Genomic DNA, 14,513 nt, shown 5'->3' with positions numbered 1-14,513 from the left:
ATTTAAATCTGGATGCAACCACAATTTAAACCAAATCCCTGGTTCTTTCAAAACCAAATTCACTCAAACACCTAACCAAAATTTTTCGACAGGTCATCTACCTATTGAAACCCCAAAGCCATAGAATTTGAACTACGAGTGGCTTAATCCCTCCCGAGATACATAGGCAGCCTGTAAAACAACCCAGGTGCAGCCGCAATTTTTCACAAACACACACATCTCCATATGTTTACTTTGTACTTGGAATCAAAGGGTTTTCCTTTAAAGTGAGGGATTGTAATTAAGAGATTATTGTTTTCTTGAATAGGTCGAACCTGACATAATAAAAGTTCTATTTTTGATAAGATAAAGTGAAATTGTGTTGGGCATATTAATTTACAATTTTTGCTTAACAATTCCTGAAACCCTTGCCCATCTACATGACTAAAAGGTAATTCATCCCTCACAATCATCCTAGCACATGCTCTTCTACAACTCATGGGATCATAAGCTATAGATATTAAATTACGACCTTTTTTAGCATATTCGAAAGCAAGGAATCTTTGCTTTTTTGCAGGGACGTAAACTGGACACTTCTTGCACTGGCACCACATGTGAGTCCTCATTGATGTCGTCCCATTGGATTTGGAATCGCAAGCATAGGTCTGGGGGCAGTACTTGCACTTTGCTCTTGGTTTCTCCAACTTTGAACCATCCGGATTCTTCATCTTCACAAAGTGATCCCAAGTAACTGACTGGTTTTTCCTCTTCACAATTTCTTCAGCTTGACTTGTTGCAGCGTCACTAATAGGAGTACTAGTTGGTGTTCCAGAATGAGGAGGCATGAGAAGACGCACAACTTCATTGGTATGAGATGACTCACTCGGATTGGGTGTGGGATCCGGTGTCTATGACGTTCCTTCCATAAACTAAGAACAGAAACATGATTAAACATCCATAGTTACAGCAACATAAATTTCCAGCAAACAACAACAACATATCAAACAATAAGAACAACAACAACATCAAACAACATTATGAACAAAAACAACAATAACAAACAATATGAACAAGATTATGAATAACAAACAATATCCCAGCAAACAATATCAAACATCAAGTTTCTGTATATAAATCGAAACCCTAATTTTAGACCAAACTCAAAACAAAACTCACAAAACCCAGCAAACATCATCTCTCACAAAACTCGTACCCTAATTTCAGACCAAGCTGGAAACAAAACTCACAAAACCCAACAAACATCATCCCTCACAAAACTCGAAACATTATTCCAGACCCAACGTCATCTCTCCTAATATTGAAACCCTAATTTCATATATAAATAGAACAACAACAACAACAAACAACCAAACATTATCCCAGATTAAACTCTTAGCGTCCTAATTTCATAGATCGAAACATAAAACCAAAAAAAATTGAAGCAAAAAGCCAAATTTCACTACCGAGTCCACCTGCAGCAAAATAATTCGAGAGCCCCCCAAACCCCAATCAAAACAACAACAGAGTAAGAATAGATGTAGGGAGAGATGAGGAAAAAGGGAGAGAGATGAGGAGGATTTTGCTGCTTTGTGTATGATTTAGTGTAGGGAGAGAGAGAGAGAGAGAGAGAGAGAGTAGTGAGAGTTGAGAGAAAAGTCAAAAATGGCGAGGAGAGTGTGTGAATGAGTGAATGAGAGAGTGGGTCGCATTAGGTTTGGGTTTCTGGTGATCAGGTAAGGTCAATCTCACATTAAACCTCTTTAGAACCAATAATAATTTGACACCTATTAAAATTAAAGAAAATAATATGTTATATTAAAATTTGGTCGGCTCGGTTTATTCTTGTCGGTGCAGAGGAAGGGCCCGGTTCCGACCCGGTTTAATCCGGTCTGGTCCGATTGACTGCATTTTTCTTCACTGCTTCTTTCGATTCGGTAACCGCAACCTATTTTCCGGCCCGATTCGGCCAGTTTTCTCCTCCCGATTCGGTTTCTGCCCTCCCCTATTGAAATTAGAGTAATTGACACAGGAAAGTTCTAAATTAATGTACTGTTAAAGAATAGACAGCGACATAAATACTTGGGAAGGAGGGAGCAGATGAATAAGTTGGTTATATGGCAGTTATATGTGAAGGAGGTTTTTACACGTGTTCCAATTATAGTTGGATGCTAAAGAACTAGTGGGAACCCAGGCTCATGGGAACCGTTGATCTGAGTTTGAGTCACAGAATATTCCTTCATAGGGTGGGTCCCACCAGGACTGACACAGTCAGTGAATCAGAGTACCCGCCAAAAACAAGCAAATATTAGCTGCATGGAGCAGCAACTGAACAAGCTGATCCAACAAATTCAGAGTGCGAGATAAGATTTTCAGGCTCTTTTCCTTGCAATGCCTGTTTTCACATCCGAAAACCTTTTCAAATAGTTCAGATAGCACACGTAAAGTAATGAACAATTGAACATCACATATTGACAGACTTGGATTTTATCTCGACAGTAAGGAGTAAATCGTACAGAAATGAAACCAGAGAATATCTTTCTGCAGAAGGTACGCAAGGTGCAAGATCACTGCTGCAAACACAACGAAAAGAACAGTGCAAAGTCTTGAAACCATGATGTTCCTATACAAGGTTTAGCTGCCTATCTAGCTAAGGATGTTCCTTTGCGCTGTTAGAAATCAGCTTCTTCAGTTCGCTTTCTGGAGGTTGAGTCTTTGATCCAAAGATGAAGTCTTTAACGGAGATTTCTGCAGACTGTATTGCCTTCTTGATCTGCCATCACAAACTTGTGCCATTAGTCCTCAGAACAGTTATTATGAAATCAACAGTGGATCTGGACAAGCTTATACAAATTTGCTTAGACCAAGGTTCTAAATAGCTAATTGATTGTAATTAGGTTATACAATGAATCTGGACATAAATGACTTAAGGAGGATTAATTAGGTGGTTTAACAGATATCAGCTACAAATTAATGCCAATCTAGCAGGTGGGTACTATTCACCCCGTCTACATATGACTTCACTGATATCCAAGACTAAGTAAAGCTTGTAAATACCTATCAAAAGACCTGAAAGCTTTACTGCCAATACAGAGGCATTATCAAAGTAGCACATCTTTCTGTTATTTATTCTCCCTAACTTTAAACCTTCGATGATCTCCTTGCAATCTTGGTCTTCCTTTGACCCAATCATACTAACTGAGTGGTGCCTTTTCTCAGCACAAAACCTATTTCTAGCTCTGCAAATTTTTCATATTCGTTTCAGCGATAGACGGTTCTTTTAGTTTCATCAACAACTCATTCTCAATTGCTTGAGATTGATATTCTGCATTTTCTCAATTACTTAATATTCCGCCATACGAGGTAGAAGTCCAACAGCACTCCTAAATCATACTCTGTATAAGCTTTTATCTATAGTGAATCCTCATGAACCTAAAAGTCGATTTTCTGGTCATGAATAACATCTGCTTAATCAAATACCAAAACATATCTCAAAATCGGTTTCAACTGTGCTTACATAAAACCTGCAGTGTAAGCACAATGCAATAAAATCAAAACATATTTACTACACTATAGTGACTATACAAGCAGCATATCACTGCTTCATTATTAACATTCATCAACACACCAGTCAGCAACATCAAGAAGAAAAATCCCAAACACAAACCAATACCCAATTAGTCCAATTTCATACCCAACAATGAAAGAACCAAACTTGTGATCTAAAAAACCAAACTTTCCTAACCAGAGAGTGGAAAATTTTCCCAAAAAAAAAAAAAAAAAAACCCACAAATTTTAGAGAACAAACAAGCAAGCTGAGAAACTAAATATTTGGAATGCAAACAAACAAACTGTAAGCCCAAGATTACTACTTTGGGTACTTTCTCATTTCTTTCTGCCATTTCTCAACAAGATCCAATAGTAATTTTAGATGAAGAAATTAGGGCGGTGAAAAGAGAACATACAGGGTCGAGAACATTGGGCTCAGGGCCATAATCAGCGGTTAAGAGAAAATAGGAAGCAGTGATAGTAGCCACTATTGTTGTCCCCCTCACCAGCTTATCCACTTGTGGGTTCATCGTGATTCTTCTCCTTTTTGGCTTCTCTACGATTCAGAATTGGGTACCTTGTGAAATAGAGTGCGCTCTTCAATTTTGCAAGAGGAAGAAAGAGAGTGTAGTAGCAGGCTTAGGAAGGAACTGCGTTTTATATTTTCTTTTGTTTCCAGTCCTTTTAGAATTGGTATATCACACATTTGCCATCTCTAACTTGTCCATCCTACTAATTTAGCTCATATGTTTTTTTTTTTTTTTAGTTGGCAGTCTAGTTCATTTTGATATCGATTCTCATATCAGTTAAGCATGAAAGCTACACAAATTTTCGATCTCCTGCCCGATTAATTTCTTTTGATACGAAGTTGTTTAGGAATTTTTTCTTACAGCAATATCTACACAGTGATTAAGTAATTAAGAATTTTGTCATTCCTCACAATTAGATTTAATATTAAAAAGATTGAGATTAAAATTGATTTTTGAATATTTTCATTTCAACTTTTAAAATTAAATACAATAGTAAGTGACTACAAAATCTGTGCTTAGTGATCTCATATTCTAGTGGCAATGAGCATGTCAATTCAATCCTTTTATTTGTTTTTATTTGACTTTTCATTATAGTTATAAAGTTTTTCTGCAATAAATACATGTATTGGTATATCATGTAGACTAGTTTGGAACAATTTTACTTCATTTTAACTTAAACCAAACCCAATTTTTCACCCAATCTCACAACTCTGATGGCTTTTCAAGTACTCTTTCAAACTCAAGGTCTCAAGCTACCAATTAATTGTCGCATAAACCCCAGAGAGAAAAAAACCCTAGAGAGGAAAAAAACCTTGGGAGCCGCGTCGTCCTTCTTGCCTGTCCGGCTGTGCCTCGGCGCTGGCGCTGGCCTCTGGCCTCGCCGGAGCACGGTGCGTGCGGCCGGACGGGTGGTCTGGTTCGTTGGCATGCTTGTGGCTCAGTGGCTGGGGTTGGGAAGCTGCTTTTCTCGTCGTGCTTATGTGCAAGAGGCGGCTGAACGTGGATCGGGTTGGTGGCTGCTAGGTGGGATTGATGTTGTTTGGCTCTATGGCGCTGCAGTGGGACTGACGGCGATGCTACCATGGATAGGTGGGAGATCGGAGATGGGAGGCGGAAGGACAGGCTGGCTGGGACCGGTTGGGATCGGAGGTCGGTCCTGTTTGGTTCTGATATCCGGAGTGAGGATGTGTGGGGCTGGGGTGGTGGAGTGGGTGGCTAGTCTTGGCCGGTGGTTCGACGGCGGAGATGGCTCGCAGATGGTTGAGGTCCGACATCGGTGGCGGAGCGGCGAGTATGGTGGCGTGTTAGTTCAGGTGCCTTCCTGGACTGGGCTAACGAGGTGGGGCTTGGCTGCCTTAGCTCTCTGGGCCTGGGCTTGTTATTTACTTATAATTGGTGGTTTTTGGTTAGGTTTTTTCCGTTTTGGTTTTTGTTTAGGTATAATAAGTCCCTCCTCAATTGAGCGAGGGTTAGTTTGTTTTGGGTTCATAAGTGTGTCGTGGTCTGGACTTTTGTCGGTGCTTTTTGGTTATCAACGTGATGGTGAATCACCCTTACACGTGGTCTGGCAGTTTTGGATCGCGGTGTCCGAACGGGTGGAAACAGTTCATCGTAATGTTGGCGACTGGGTTGTATCGGTATATGTTAGGTGGTTACTCATTGTAGCTCGAGGGTATGAGCGTAAAATTTGGTTAGGGGTTGAGCCTTTTTGGCTCATGGAAGTCACTCATGTTGACGGTCCCGTAACTATGGATCTAATGTTATGTAATCTGTTTGGTTATTAATGGAATTATTTATTCTCAAAAAAAAAAAAAGCTACCAATTAATTGTCAAAAATAAATAAATAAATAAAAGAGACCAATTAGTTTTGAGCAGGACTTAATTGGCCCAATTTTTCTTTTGGTTGAGTCTAAAGTTGAGGCATCAAACTTCCCCAAGGGGAAAAGTTTAGGGGCCAAATTGAAAATCTTGCTTCTTACCATATTTGGCTTCTTACCAAGTACTGTTGTGCACATTTTTGTGTTGGTGACAAAGTGACCCCTGGGTCTCGCTCATTACAGTGCGAGCCAGACACACCCCAAAATACCCAGAGAGCATCATCAATGGAAGAACCAACGCCACCGCCACCGACCCAAATCCCAAATCCTCCTCCGAACTCAGTCGAAACTCCCCCTCATCTTCATCCAAAGACCAAGAAGAGACCCCTTGACAGTGATGCCCAAATCCCCAACTCCGGTTACTTCAAGATTCGTGCCGTCCTCAGAGACATTCGTCCTAATGTTCTTGAGGTACAATTATTCACACCCATTTCTCCAAGTTTGCATCTTTATGCCATTTTGTTCTAGTTTCGGAGAATTTGTGTTCTGGGTTTTTCATTTTATGGAATAAGACTTCTTTACTTGATTTCATTTTTCAAGTTGATCTTTGCACCCAATTTGGGTTTGTTTAAAATGCACATGTTAATTGAGGAACCAATATGACCAGTTACGTGACGAAGTAAAATTTATGCTGATGAAATTGCATGCAATTCTTAAATTCAGTGATTATTTGTTGTGCACTTTTCGATTGAGGTTGATTCTCTGAGACTGAAGATGAAGTTTAATGCATAACGCATTGTAACTAGTAATATAATAAGCCATCCGTGGAAATAGGAGATCAGAGCTGCTTTAATGTGCATTAGGTCGCCGAGAGACTGCAGTGGATAGACCAATCAGTGTTAACTTGATTCTTAGAATATGTGATGTATCTAGTTTTTTTGGATGAGATCACACTCAATTGATCTTCCCATCCTAGTGTTTTGAAATTCTTATTTGATTTGCTACGTTGTGTCATGTATGATTGACTTTGAATGTTTTTCCTTTGGTTGTCTTGAAGGTTCTCCGGACCCCTGACTTTCAGAATTGTAAGGCAGCCACAACGAAATTCAAGAACGTAAGCTCATCAAGATAACTTTTCTTCTTTTTGGGTTTTTCCTGCAGTGGCATTATCTTCAATAAAATTGACCTGAATTGGCATACATGGTGGATGGTTTATCATCAGATACAAGTTTCATCCCCTGTGCTAACTTGATTAACAATTATTTGTGAATGATTATATAGAGTTCATCCTTGAAGTCAGATTGTCGTCTTAGCATTGCCCACCTATTTAGAAACCGTTAGCATAGCATACATGGTTTTTGACATCTTAAGATTTCTGCTAGAGACAAAAAGAAAGTATGATACAAGCCTTTATTTTTCTCTCAAAGGAGGATATTTGAAGAGTAAATAGAGTACTAATAAGCAAGCTAACTGCACAGCTAAAACCATATAAGCAAGCTACTAATTTCTCCCTATAGGTTGACGTACTATAGCTAATGATACATGTCGCATCTTCTCAAATTTACACATTGTTAGATTCTTCAGCTCCATGTATGCTTGTGCTCCAGTTTTGGATCCTTTTGGACACACTAGAATCCAGGGTTTTATGATGGAGTTACTTGCATGAGAGATTGTTTGTTACCTTTTATATGACGGTCAGGTTTAAATGTTTACGGGTTCATGAGATGTACTTATGACTATATATGGCATATATGCAGAGGTGAAGCTTCTGATGGAACGATACAAACAGATGACAGAACAAGCACTTTCCTCACCAAGATGTGACAATGTGCCAGAAGGGCAGCTTTCTTCTGGTGCGCCATCAGAACATAATCTTCCTTCAGGTATATCTGGTCAGAAGCAGCAGGCTGAAGATGAACCAAATAAAGGGACTTATGTTGTTGGAGGGTCAGCCTTTGGCTGGAACTTCATCACCTTTTCCACCACGGAACCGGTCTATTATGGTATGACAGAGGAGTCATTTCGAGCACAAGCAGCAAAGCTGACAACTGCATAATCTACAGTACTATGGGCCGTTGAAATACATTAACAATGAGTAAAAAAAAAATGTTCTCGCTGCTATGATGATGTTTCCTGAATGGAATTTAGAAGAAATTCCTGAAGCCTACCCGCTATATTGGTATAATGGGACTTTAGCTGATGATTTGATCAATTGCATTGGGTGAAAGTTTTCATTAAAAGTAGTTGTTAGTTCTTAGCACCCCTTCTTATATATCAAAGGGTCACCCAGTGAGAATGTTGTAAAACTCTGATTTGTTTGGAATGTCATCTTCTTTTACATGAAATCCTTTGAGAGCTACAGTTATATATTGCTTGTCATGGGAGGGCCTCTAAAAATTACCCTATTTTTTTTTAATACCTTTTCTCATGATCTGTTATCAGCCATGGAGTTCAATTGTTTAGACAGCTATAGCTATTGTGATTGTGATTGGAGACAGGCGGATCCTCTTGGCCAATTGACCAGTCATTTGGTTTTTCTTGTTGCTTTTGAAATCATTGGTGACAGTTTTAGTTTAGTGAATGATTACTTTAGATCTGCCAGTTTAAGCTCAAAATCATTTGAAAATATGCTTGAATTTTTAGGGTTATCTATATGCAGATCACCGGCTGATATAAACAGAGGTATGCATGTTGACATTTCCCTTTGATTAAATCATGGTGGAATTACGAGGTCCTTTCTTTAACCAACAGGGACTAAAGCTGCTGCTTCTGCCGTTGTAATAACCATGGTTGATTTGCCTTTATAGCTCTCGTTCAACTGTCTCTACAGAGACTTTAGAGCCCAAGCTTAAGGCCACAGAGAGCAAAATTACGTTGATCGAGCTGGTTCGGGGGGCGGGGGGGGGGGGGGGGGGGGCATTGTTCCTGAACATGCATCCAATTTGGGTATGGTCCGAAATCATGGTTGCAGGTACAATCTCATCACAGATTTAGGGTTCTTGAACAAACAATAGGGGCAAAATCTCCAAAAAGAGATATGAGGCAATCTTGAAAGAACTCAGACAGGAAGAACAAAATTGACCTACTTATATCACCCAAATACATGCCGCAATAGAGAACAATTTGATCAATTTTAGAATAAACCGTCAACTCCAAGAATTAATGAGATTGAGTGTTGTGAGAATAATCAGCTGTGAATTAAAACAGTTTCGTGTTCGGTAAATAATATTTCTAAAAGTGTTGTCAGCACATAAAACAACTTCAGAGTGTGTTTTGATCCAAGCATCTTCTAAAAGCAACCTTTGGGCTTTTTAATCCAAGCATCTTCTAAAAGCAACCTTTGGGCTGCTCCTAAAATTTGCTGCTAGTGATCTATAATTTTTAATTAAAGCTGTTTTTTATTTATTTATCAAACACAATAAAATCTAAAATTTTAAATAAAAGCTGATTTTATTAAAAGTGAGCAATCCCAAATGGGGTCTCAAACCGTTAGTGACATTTAAAAAAAAAAACAAGCTTTTAAGTACTCTCATATGGTCACTCCAAAACATCGTCATTCCAAAGTTGAGTATTCTACTTTTTTGTTTGGAGTTGAGGGGCCAATTAGTTTACTAACTTTTTATTTCAAAGGAAATAAATTACTGAACTAACTGTTATGAGACTTTCAAACATTAAAGAATTATTACAAATTATAAAAAGTTAGTAAATTAGTTACGCCCCTCAACTCCAAACAAAAAAAGTAGGATACTCAACTTTGGAACGACACGTTTTGGAGTGACCATATAAGAATGCTTAAAAGCTTGTTTAGATCGTTTAAAAAAAAACGCTTGTTTAGAAAAGAACTAATTGTTTAGGAAGGAACGAAGATGTAATAATTCTTTAATACACTCTTACACATTATTGAACTAACTATTTAGAAAGAAACGAAGATGCAGTCTGCTCTCTCTTAATACAGATTTAGGCCAAGCTAGGCCAACAACTAGCTAATAGTTGCATACATGCAAATCCAGCTCCGCCTTGGAGCAGAAGGGCTGGCTACATATATTGCAATGGCCATAAGCACTGAAACGATGAATAGCATTAAAATGTAACTTGAGTTCTTCTAACTTGCTGAACTTCTTGGAACACTTCTTTCCTCTTTACACAATGGGTACTCAATTAGCTTTTTGATCAATTTAGCAGCAGCAGCTTGCTTAGCCACAGTGCTCCTGAGGAGTACAGTTGTACATGTATAAGCCTCTATTTATGATATGTGACATGTTCTATCTAAATAAGGACTTAGGACTCCAAAGTAACAAATGAAAGTACCTGATGTGCTACTCCGAAACATGGTTATTAAGCTCCAGATCATTGGTGAACAATGATAGGCACTCACCACATATTTTGGTATCCTCATCTAAGAGCCGTGCAAGATAAGCCTCAAAGAAATGTCCTGCCATTGACTATTTCGTTAGCTCAAGACATGACTAGATTGAATTATATGTTATTAATCTAACACTGGTTCTAAAACCTGTAAACATGAATTTGATATCATTCAGCAGGCTGAGTATTAACTAGCCTATTTTATGGTCTAAATAATAGAATAGCACAGGGTATGAAAAATGACATAATGTTTGATTAAATGAACTCATTATGCAATCATATCACAATGAAACAATAACGTACTCTCTTTTTTTAACAATCTCTCACCTCTTCTCTCTCTCTTTTCCCTTTAATGGCAAAACTGGTTAACCCCCCTTTATATGATACCAGATTACCTTGAGAATTAAGCAATGATATATCTCTAACTAACAAACTGTTTAGGGAAAATTTTTAAGAACGGTACATGAACTATCCTCAATTGAGAATTAAGGTTAATATATTTTCAGAACTACAACATAAATACATGGACTATTTAACCCGACCTATTTTCGACACATTACGTTAACTGCCCTGTTATAGCACATGCCACTTGGCATCTTTTCAAGGGTAATTAAGCTTCTTCAAGTTTTTCCGCCATTTTTCTTTGCAGACACAGCCATGTGATCCTAATTCCCTCCAAATCTGCAATCCCTCCTAAATATATATCAACCAACTTCTTTAATTTTCCCTCAAAAAACATACATTCTCAGTTCATGTGTAAAGCCAAAACTAGGAAGCACCATATTATCCAAACCAAATCTGGTAATCTCGTACATAATATAGCTTATGGCATTGACATTGTTCAAAATCAAAATAACCATATGTTACACAAAAGCCTATAAAAAGCAATGGCATTTTCAAAGTTCAAAAAACAAAAGAGAACACCAGAAAATGCCATAATAACATAGGGTTTACATGCCATAAAATACTAGCAAGTTTCCTATGCTGCTTACTTAAGTAGACTAGAACTTCAGGGCTTCCACAATGTCCTTTGCCTCCGAATTTTTGGAACCTGAACAATCTCATTGCTCTCATTGGCTTGCAGCCAGTCAAGTTGAATTTCTAGGCTTCATCCTCCTTTGCAGGGATCTTATATCTCTTGCCTGAAGTTGTAGGTCTAGGTGATGGCCCCTGTGATAATGCAGTACACCAAGAATGTAACAAACAATTACAATCACAATTTAAGGTCAAACCTACAAAATAATGACGTGAACAATTTTTTGTACCTGAGAATATGGAGGTGGCACCACAATGCTGTTATCTCGAGAGAGCATAGAACTGTTATGTCCCAAACCTAAATTTACCGGTTTACTAGTCATTTGGATAGTAAACGACAATTATTTTCACTTTTTACTCTGTTTTGATACTTTAGTGGCCCTAAAAGTTGACTTTTTGTTTGGGTCAAAATTTGAGAAAATTTCCTTCATGGAAGTTGTAGAGAACGTTAAACCAAGTCCGTGCATATGTGGTACGTAAAAATCAGAGTTCATATACGAAAGTCATGGCCTAATATGTGAAAGTTACTGTTCATGGTAACTATATATATATATATATATATATAGGATTTTTACCGAGGTAAGTTTCCATTTCGGGAAACCTCCCCCCGCATCGGCCTCCTTCCTTTCCTTCTTTGATTTGGCCTCCTTCCTTTCCTTCTTTGATTTGCCACCATCTAGCCACCAAATGGCGAGCCCCGGTGGAGGTCGACTCGTCTCTTCCTCCCCTACACACCTGTGGTCGTGGGTCACGATGATTTGGCCAGAGAAACACGAATTGAAGCTTGGAAGTATATTGTAGCAGTTGACATTTTTCAGCGATTTCTTCCATTTCCGACCATCTCCGGCGACAATACCTGGTCCAATCGACGTGCCTTGAGCTGTAGATCATTTCCCCTCAAACTACTAGCTCCAATTCACAACGTGGAGGAACAATCGAAGAAATTCCCGATTCTAGGGTTTGAAATTTCTGGCTTTTCTTCACCGGCCAATTTCGAGTGATTCAAGGAAAAATTGGAACTTGTTGTAGTTGAGAAAAGTGTTAGGCTTGTTAAGTAGATGTTACAGCTGAAATTTGGTGGCCGGAGGTGAAGTTGGCCCCACGCGCCGCCACTATAGGTTACGCGTGGAGGCGCGTAGGGTAGTGTTATGGGTTCTGTTTGTTGGCTAGTTAAACCCTATAATTTTTGTAGAACTTGTAAATGTGATTTTTGTAGAAATTGGAAAAGTTTGATGTCGATTGTGAATTTCTGAAGTTTGGAGTTCGGACGTCAATTTATGGGAATCCAACCTTCGGATTTCCCTTGTTCCTGCTATGGAATATAAATAGGATTGTTAGTGGTTGATTCTGAAACCCTAGGTTTTATCATTATTTGTTTGTTTCTTTCTTTCTTTTCTTTATTCGAAAATCTAAAAACAATACTTTCTTTATCTTAATTGTTCATTGTGTTTTTGTGATTTTGTGTTTGGATTAATTGAGTTAGGGTTTAAATTAATTATAATCCTTAGTTGGAACGACCTCGTACTTGCACACTATACTAACAACGATTCGTGCGCTTGCGAGTTTTAATTAAAATTTCACAACAGATTATACAAAGAGTATGATGGTCTAATGCTGGCATAGTGAAGATGGACTCTTTGTTCTTTTGGGTCTGGATTGAGAACATTCCGCCGGCGATGGACGTGAAACAAACCATTATAAATGTGGCCTCCGTTGCTGGACAGTTCCTGGACATTGACAAGAAGCTCTTCGACAATACTGGCAGAATTAGGTTCGAGTCTCCCATGAGATCACAAGGCCTTTCTTCCAAAAGGAAACCCTAAGGTTAGCTCCTGGGACTGTGGAGGAGATATCTTATTTCTTTGAGAATCTAAATGGAGTCTGCAAGCTATGTCACATGATCATTCATGATGAAGGTGCATGTAGGATGGCAACTCAGTCTGAACTGCAGCAGGTCAAGAAAACGAAAGGTGAAAAGAAACTCGAGTTACCTTGCCCTTTTCAAGCGTGGCAAATGGAATGTTTCAAAATGGGACTTTTTGTTCAACGACATCCAGACACTGGTTTTGCCTCCCATAGCTCGAAATCTCTTTGGCACCAAGGATGCAACTAAGCAGTGAAAACCGGTGGTCATTCATAGTGCACAGTTGAAACCTTCCGATGTGAGTGACCCAACCCTTGCGCTGGTTTCCTTTGAAGAAGCATAGGTTCTGCTCTGGAGCATGAGTCACAGGATTCGCAAAAAAGAGGTGGGCCTACCTCACCATTCTCTTCTCCAAAGAAACTCCTGCTGAGTGATGGACTTGAGGGAAAGGGAGATACTAGTATGCCTTTCTAGAAGGTGACTACCAAGTCGCTAGGGTTGGTAGAGACACCAGAAGGCATGTTAGTGCCTGCAGAAGCAATGATGCCAAAGGATGGCACTCAAGCTGAGAAAGCAGATGGCGAAAAGAAGAAAGGCTGACCTCTCGGGTCCAAGAACAAAAATCCCCCGAAATCCAAGAAAGTGCCTGCTGATGAGGTGTTGCACATGCTCTATTTTGGCAAGTCTCCTAGCCCTAGCTTGAAGGGCAAGGAGAAAATTTAGTTTAGTTGTTAAACTTAGCCTATTACTGTGCTTATCTAGTTCATAGTTGAATAGGCTTGCTTTAAATAAGTAAGTAAGACATGTCGAATGAGTAGACCTATCCTATGTACCACCGTGTTACCTCGACAACTCCTTGTCTGTCTATAGATGGTAGCGGGAGGGTATGTAATGACTACTCTGACCTGACCTTCTTTATTAATGGAAGGGTTAATGCTCATATACCCCAAATCCGGGAAAATACTTCTCATACACCCCAGTGTATTATTTTTGTTTCCTCTTACACAAGCTTTTCTCATTTTCTTTCCTACCTACCCATCTTTTCAAAATCCCTACCATTAGTACCCTTTTTGTCATTCTCTAGCAATCTCTTTGCTATCTTTGTTTGTCAGAGTCTGCATATGCATTATAATAGTTGGTTGTTGTCTCTTTCATAAAGTTTTGCTGTCTATTTCCTTGTTTATATAAAGGTTTTTAGAAACGTGGTGGGTCCATCAGAGTTTTATTTGAATATATATGCAGAGTTAACAGTCATCCTCTAAATTCAAAGGTAAACAGTATGAATTACTATTCATAATTTCGATTGTAGACAGACTTGAATTGATTGCTATCTGCAAAAACACTAGCAAAGAATTGCATAAAGAGAGAGAAAAATTGAGA

General features: G+C 38.8%; 2 protein-coding genes across 2 annotated transcripts; one reads left to right on the top strand and one right to left on the bottom strand.

The window, feature by feature from the left end:
• Window positions 1-2,382: 2,382 nt before the first annotated feature.
• On the bottom strand, window positions 2,383-4,155 carry LOC112181532. The gene is made up of 2 exons (XM_024319910.2): window positions 3,942-4,155; window positions 2,383-2,749 (listed from the first exon to the last, which is right to left on the bottom strand). Exons 1-2 carry the CDS (start codon window positions 4,053-4,055, stop codon window positions 2,627-2,629), a joined length of 237 nt encoding a protein of 78 aa, XP_024175678.1. The 5' UTR covers window positions 4,056-4,155; the 3' UTR covers window positions 2,383-2,626.
• A 1,897-nt stretch (window positions 4,156-6,052) lies between these two features.
• On the top strand, window positions 6,053-8,285 carry LOC112168286. Its single transcript, XM_024305408.2, has 4 exons — window positions 6,053-6,343; window positions 6,930-6,986; window positions 7,154-7,208; window positions 7,630-8,285. The coding sequence occupies exons 1-4, from the start codon at window positions 6,158-6,160 to the stop codon at window positions 7,926-7,928; spliced, it is 597 nt and encodes a 198-aa protein (XP_024161176.2). The 5' UTR covers window positions 6,053-6,157; the 3' UTR covers window positions 7,929-8,285.
• Window positions 8,286-14,513: the final 6,228 nt, after the last annotated feature.

The sequence above is a fragment of the Rosa chinensis genome, chromosome 1 (genome assembly GCF_002994745.2).
Source record: "Rosa chinensis cultivar Old Blush chromosome 1, RchiOBHm-V2, whole genome shotgun sequence".
NCBI lineage: Eukaryota > Viridiplantae > Streptophyta > Magnoliopsida > Rosales > Rosaceae > Rosa > Rosa chinensis.
The sequence above is the reverse complement of the archived record's forward strand: the minus strand, read 5'-3'. Positions and strand labels throughout refer to the sequence as shown.

Coding starts and splice junctions, on each gene's coding strand:
- LOC112168286 (XM_024305408.2), top strand. CDS start 6,158: ATGGAAGAACCAACGCCACCGCCACCGACCCAAATCCCAAATCCTCCT. Junction 6,344..6,929: donor TTCGTCCTAATGTTCTTGAG/GTACAATTATTC, acceptor GTTGTCTTGAAG/GTTCTCCGGACCCCTGACTT. Junction 7,209..7,629: donor TGCCCACCTATTTAGAAACC/GTTAGCATAGCA, acceptor GCATATATGCAG/AGGTGAAGCTTCTGATGGAA.
- LOC112181532 (XM_024319910.2), bottom strand. CDS start 4,055: ATGAACCCACAAGTGGATAAGCTGGTGAGGGGGACAACAATAGTGGCT. Junction 2,750..3,941: donor AGCCCAATGTTCTCGACCCT/GTATGTTCTCTT, acceptor TTGTGATGGCAG/ATCAAGAAGGCAATACAGTC.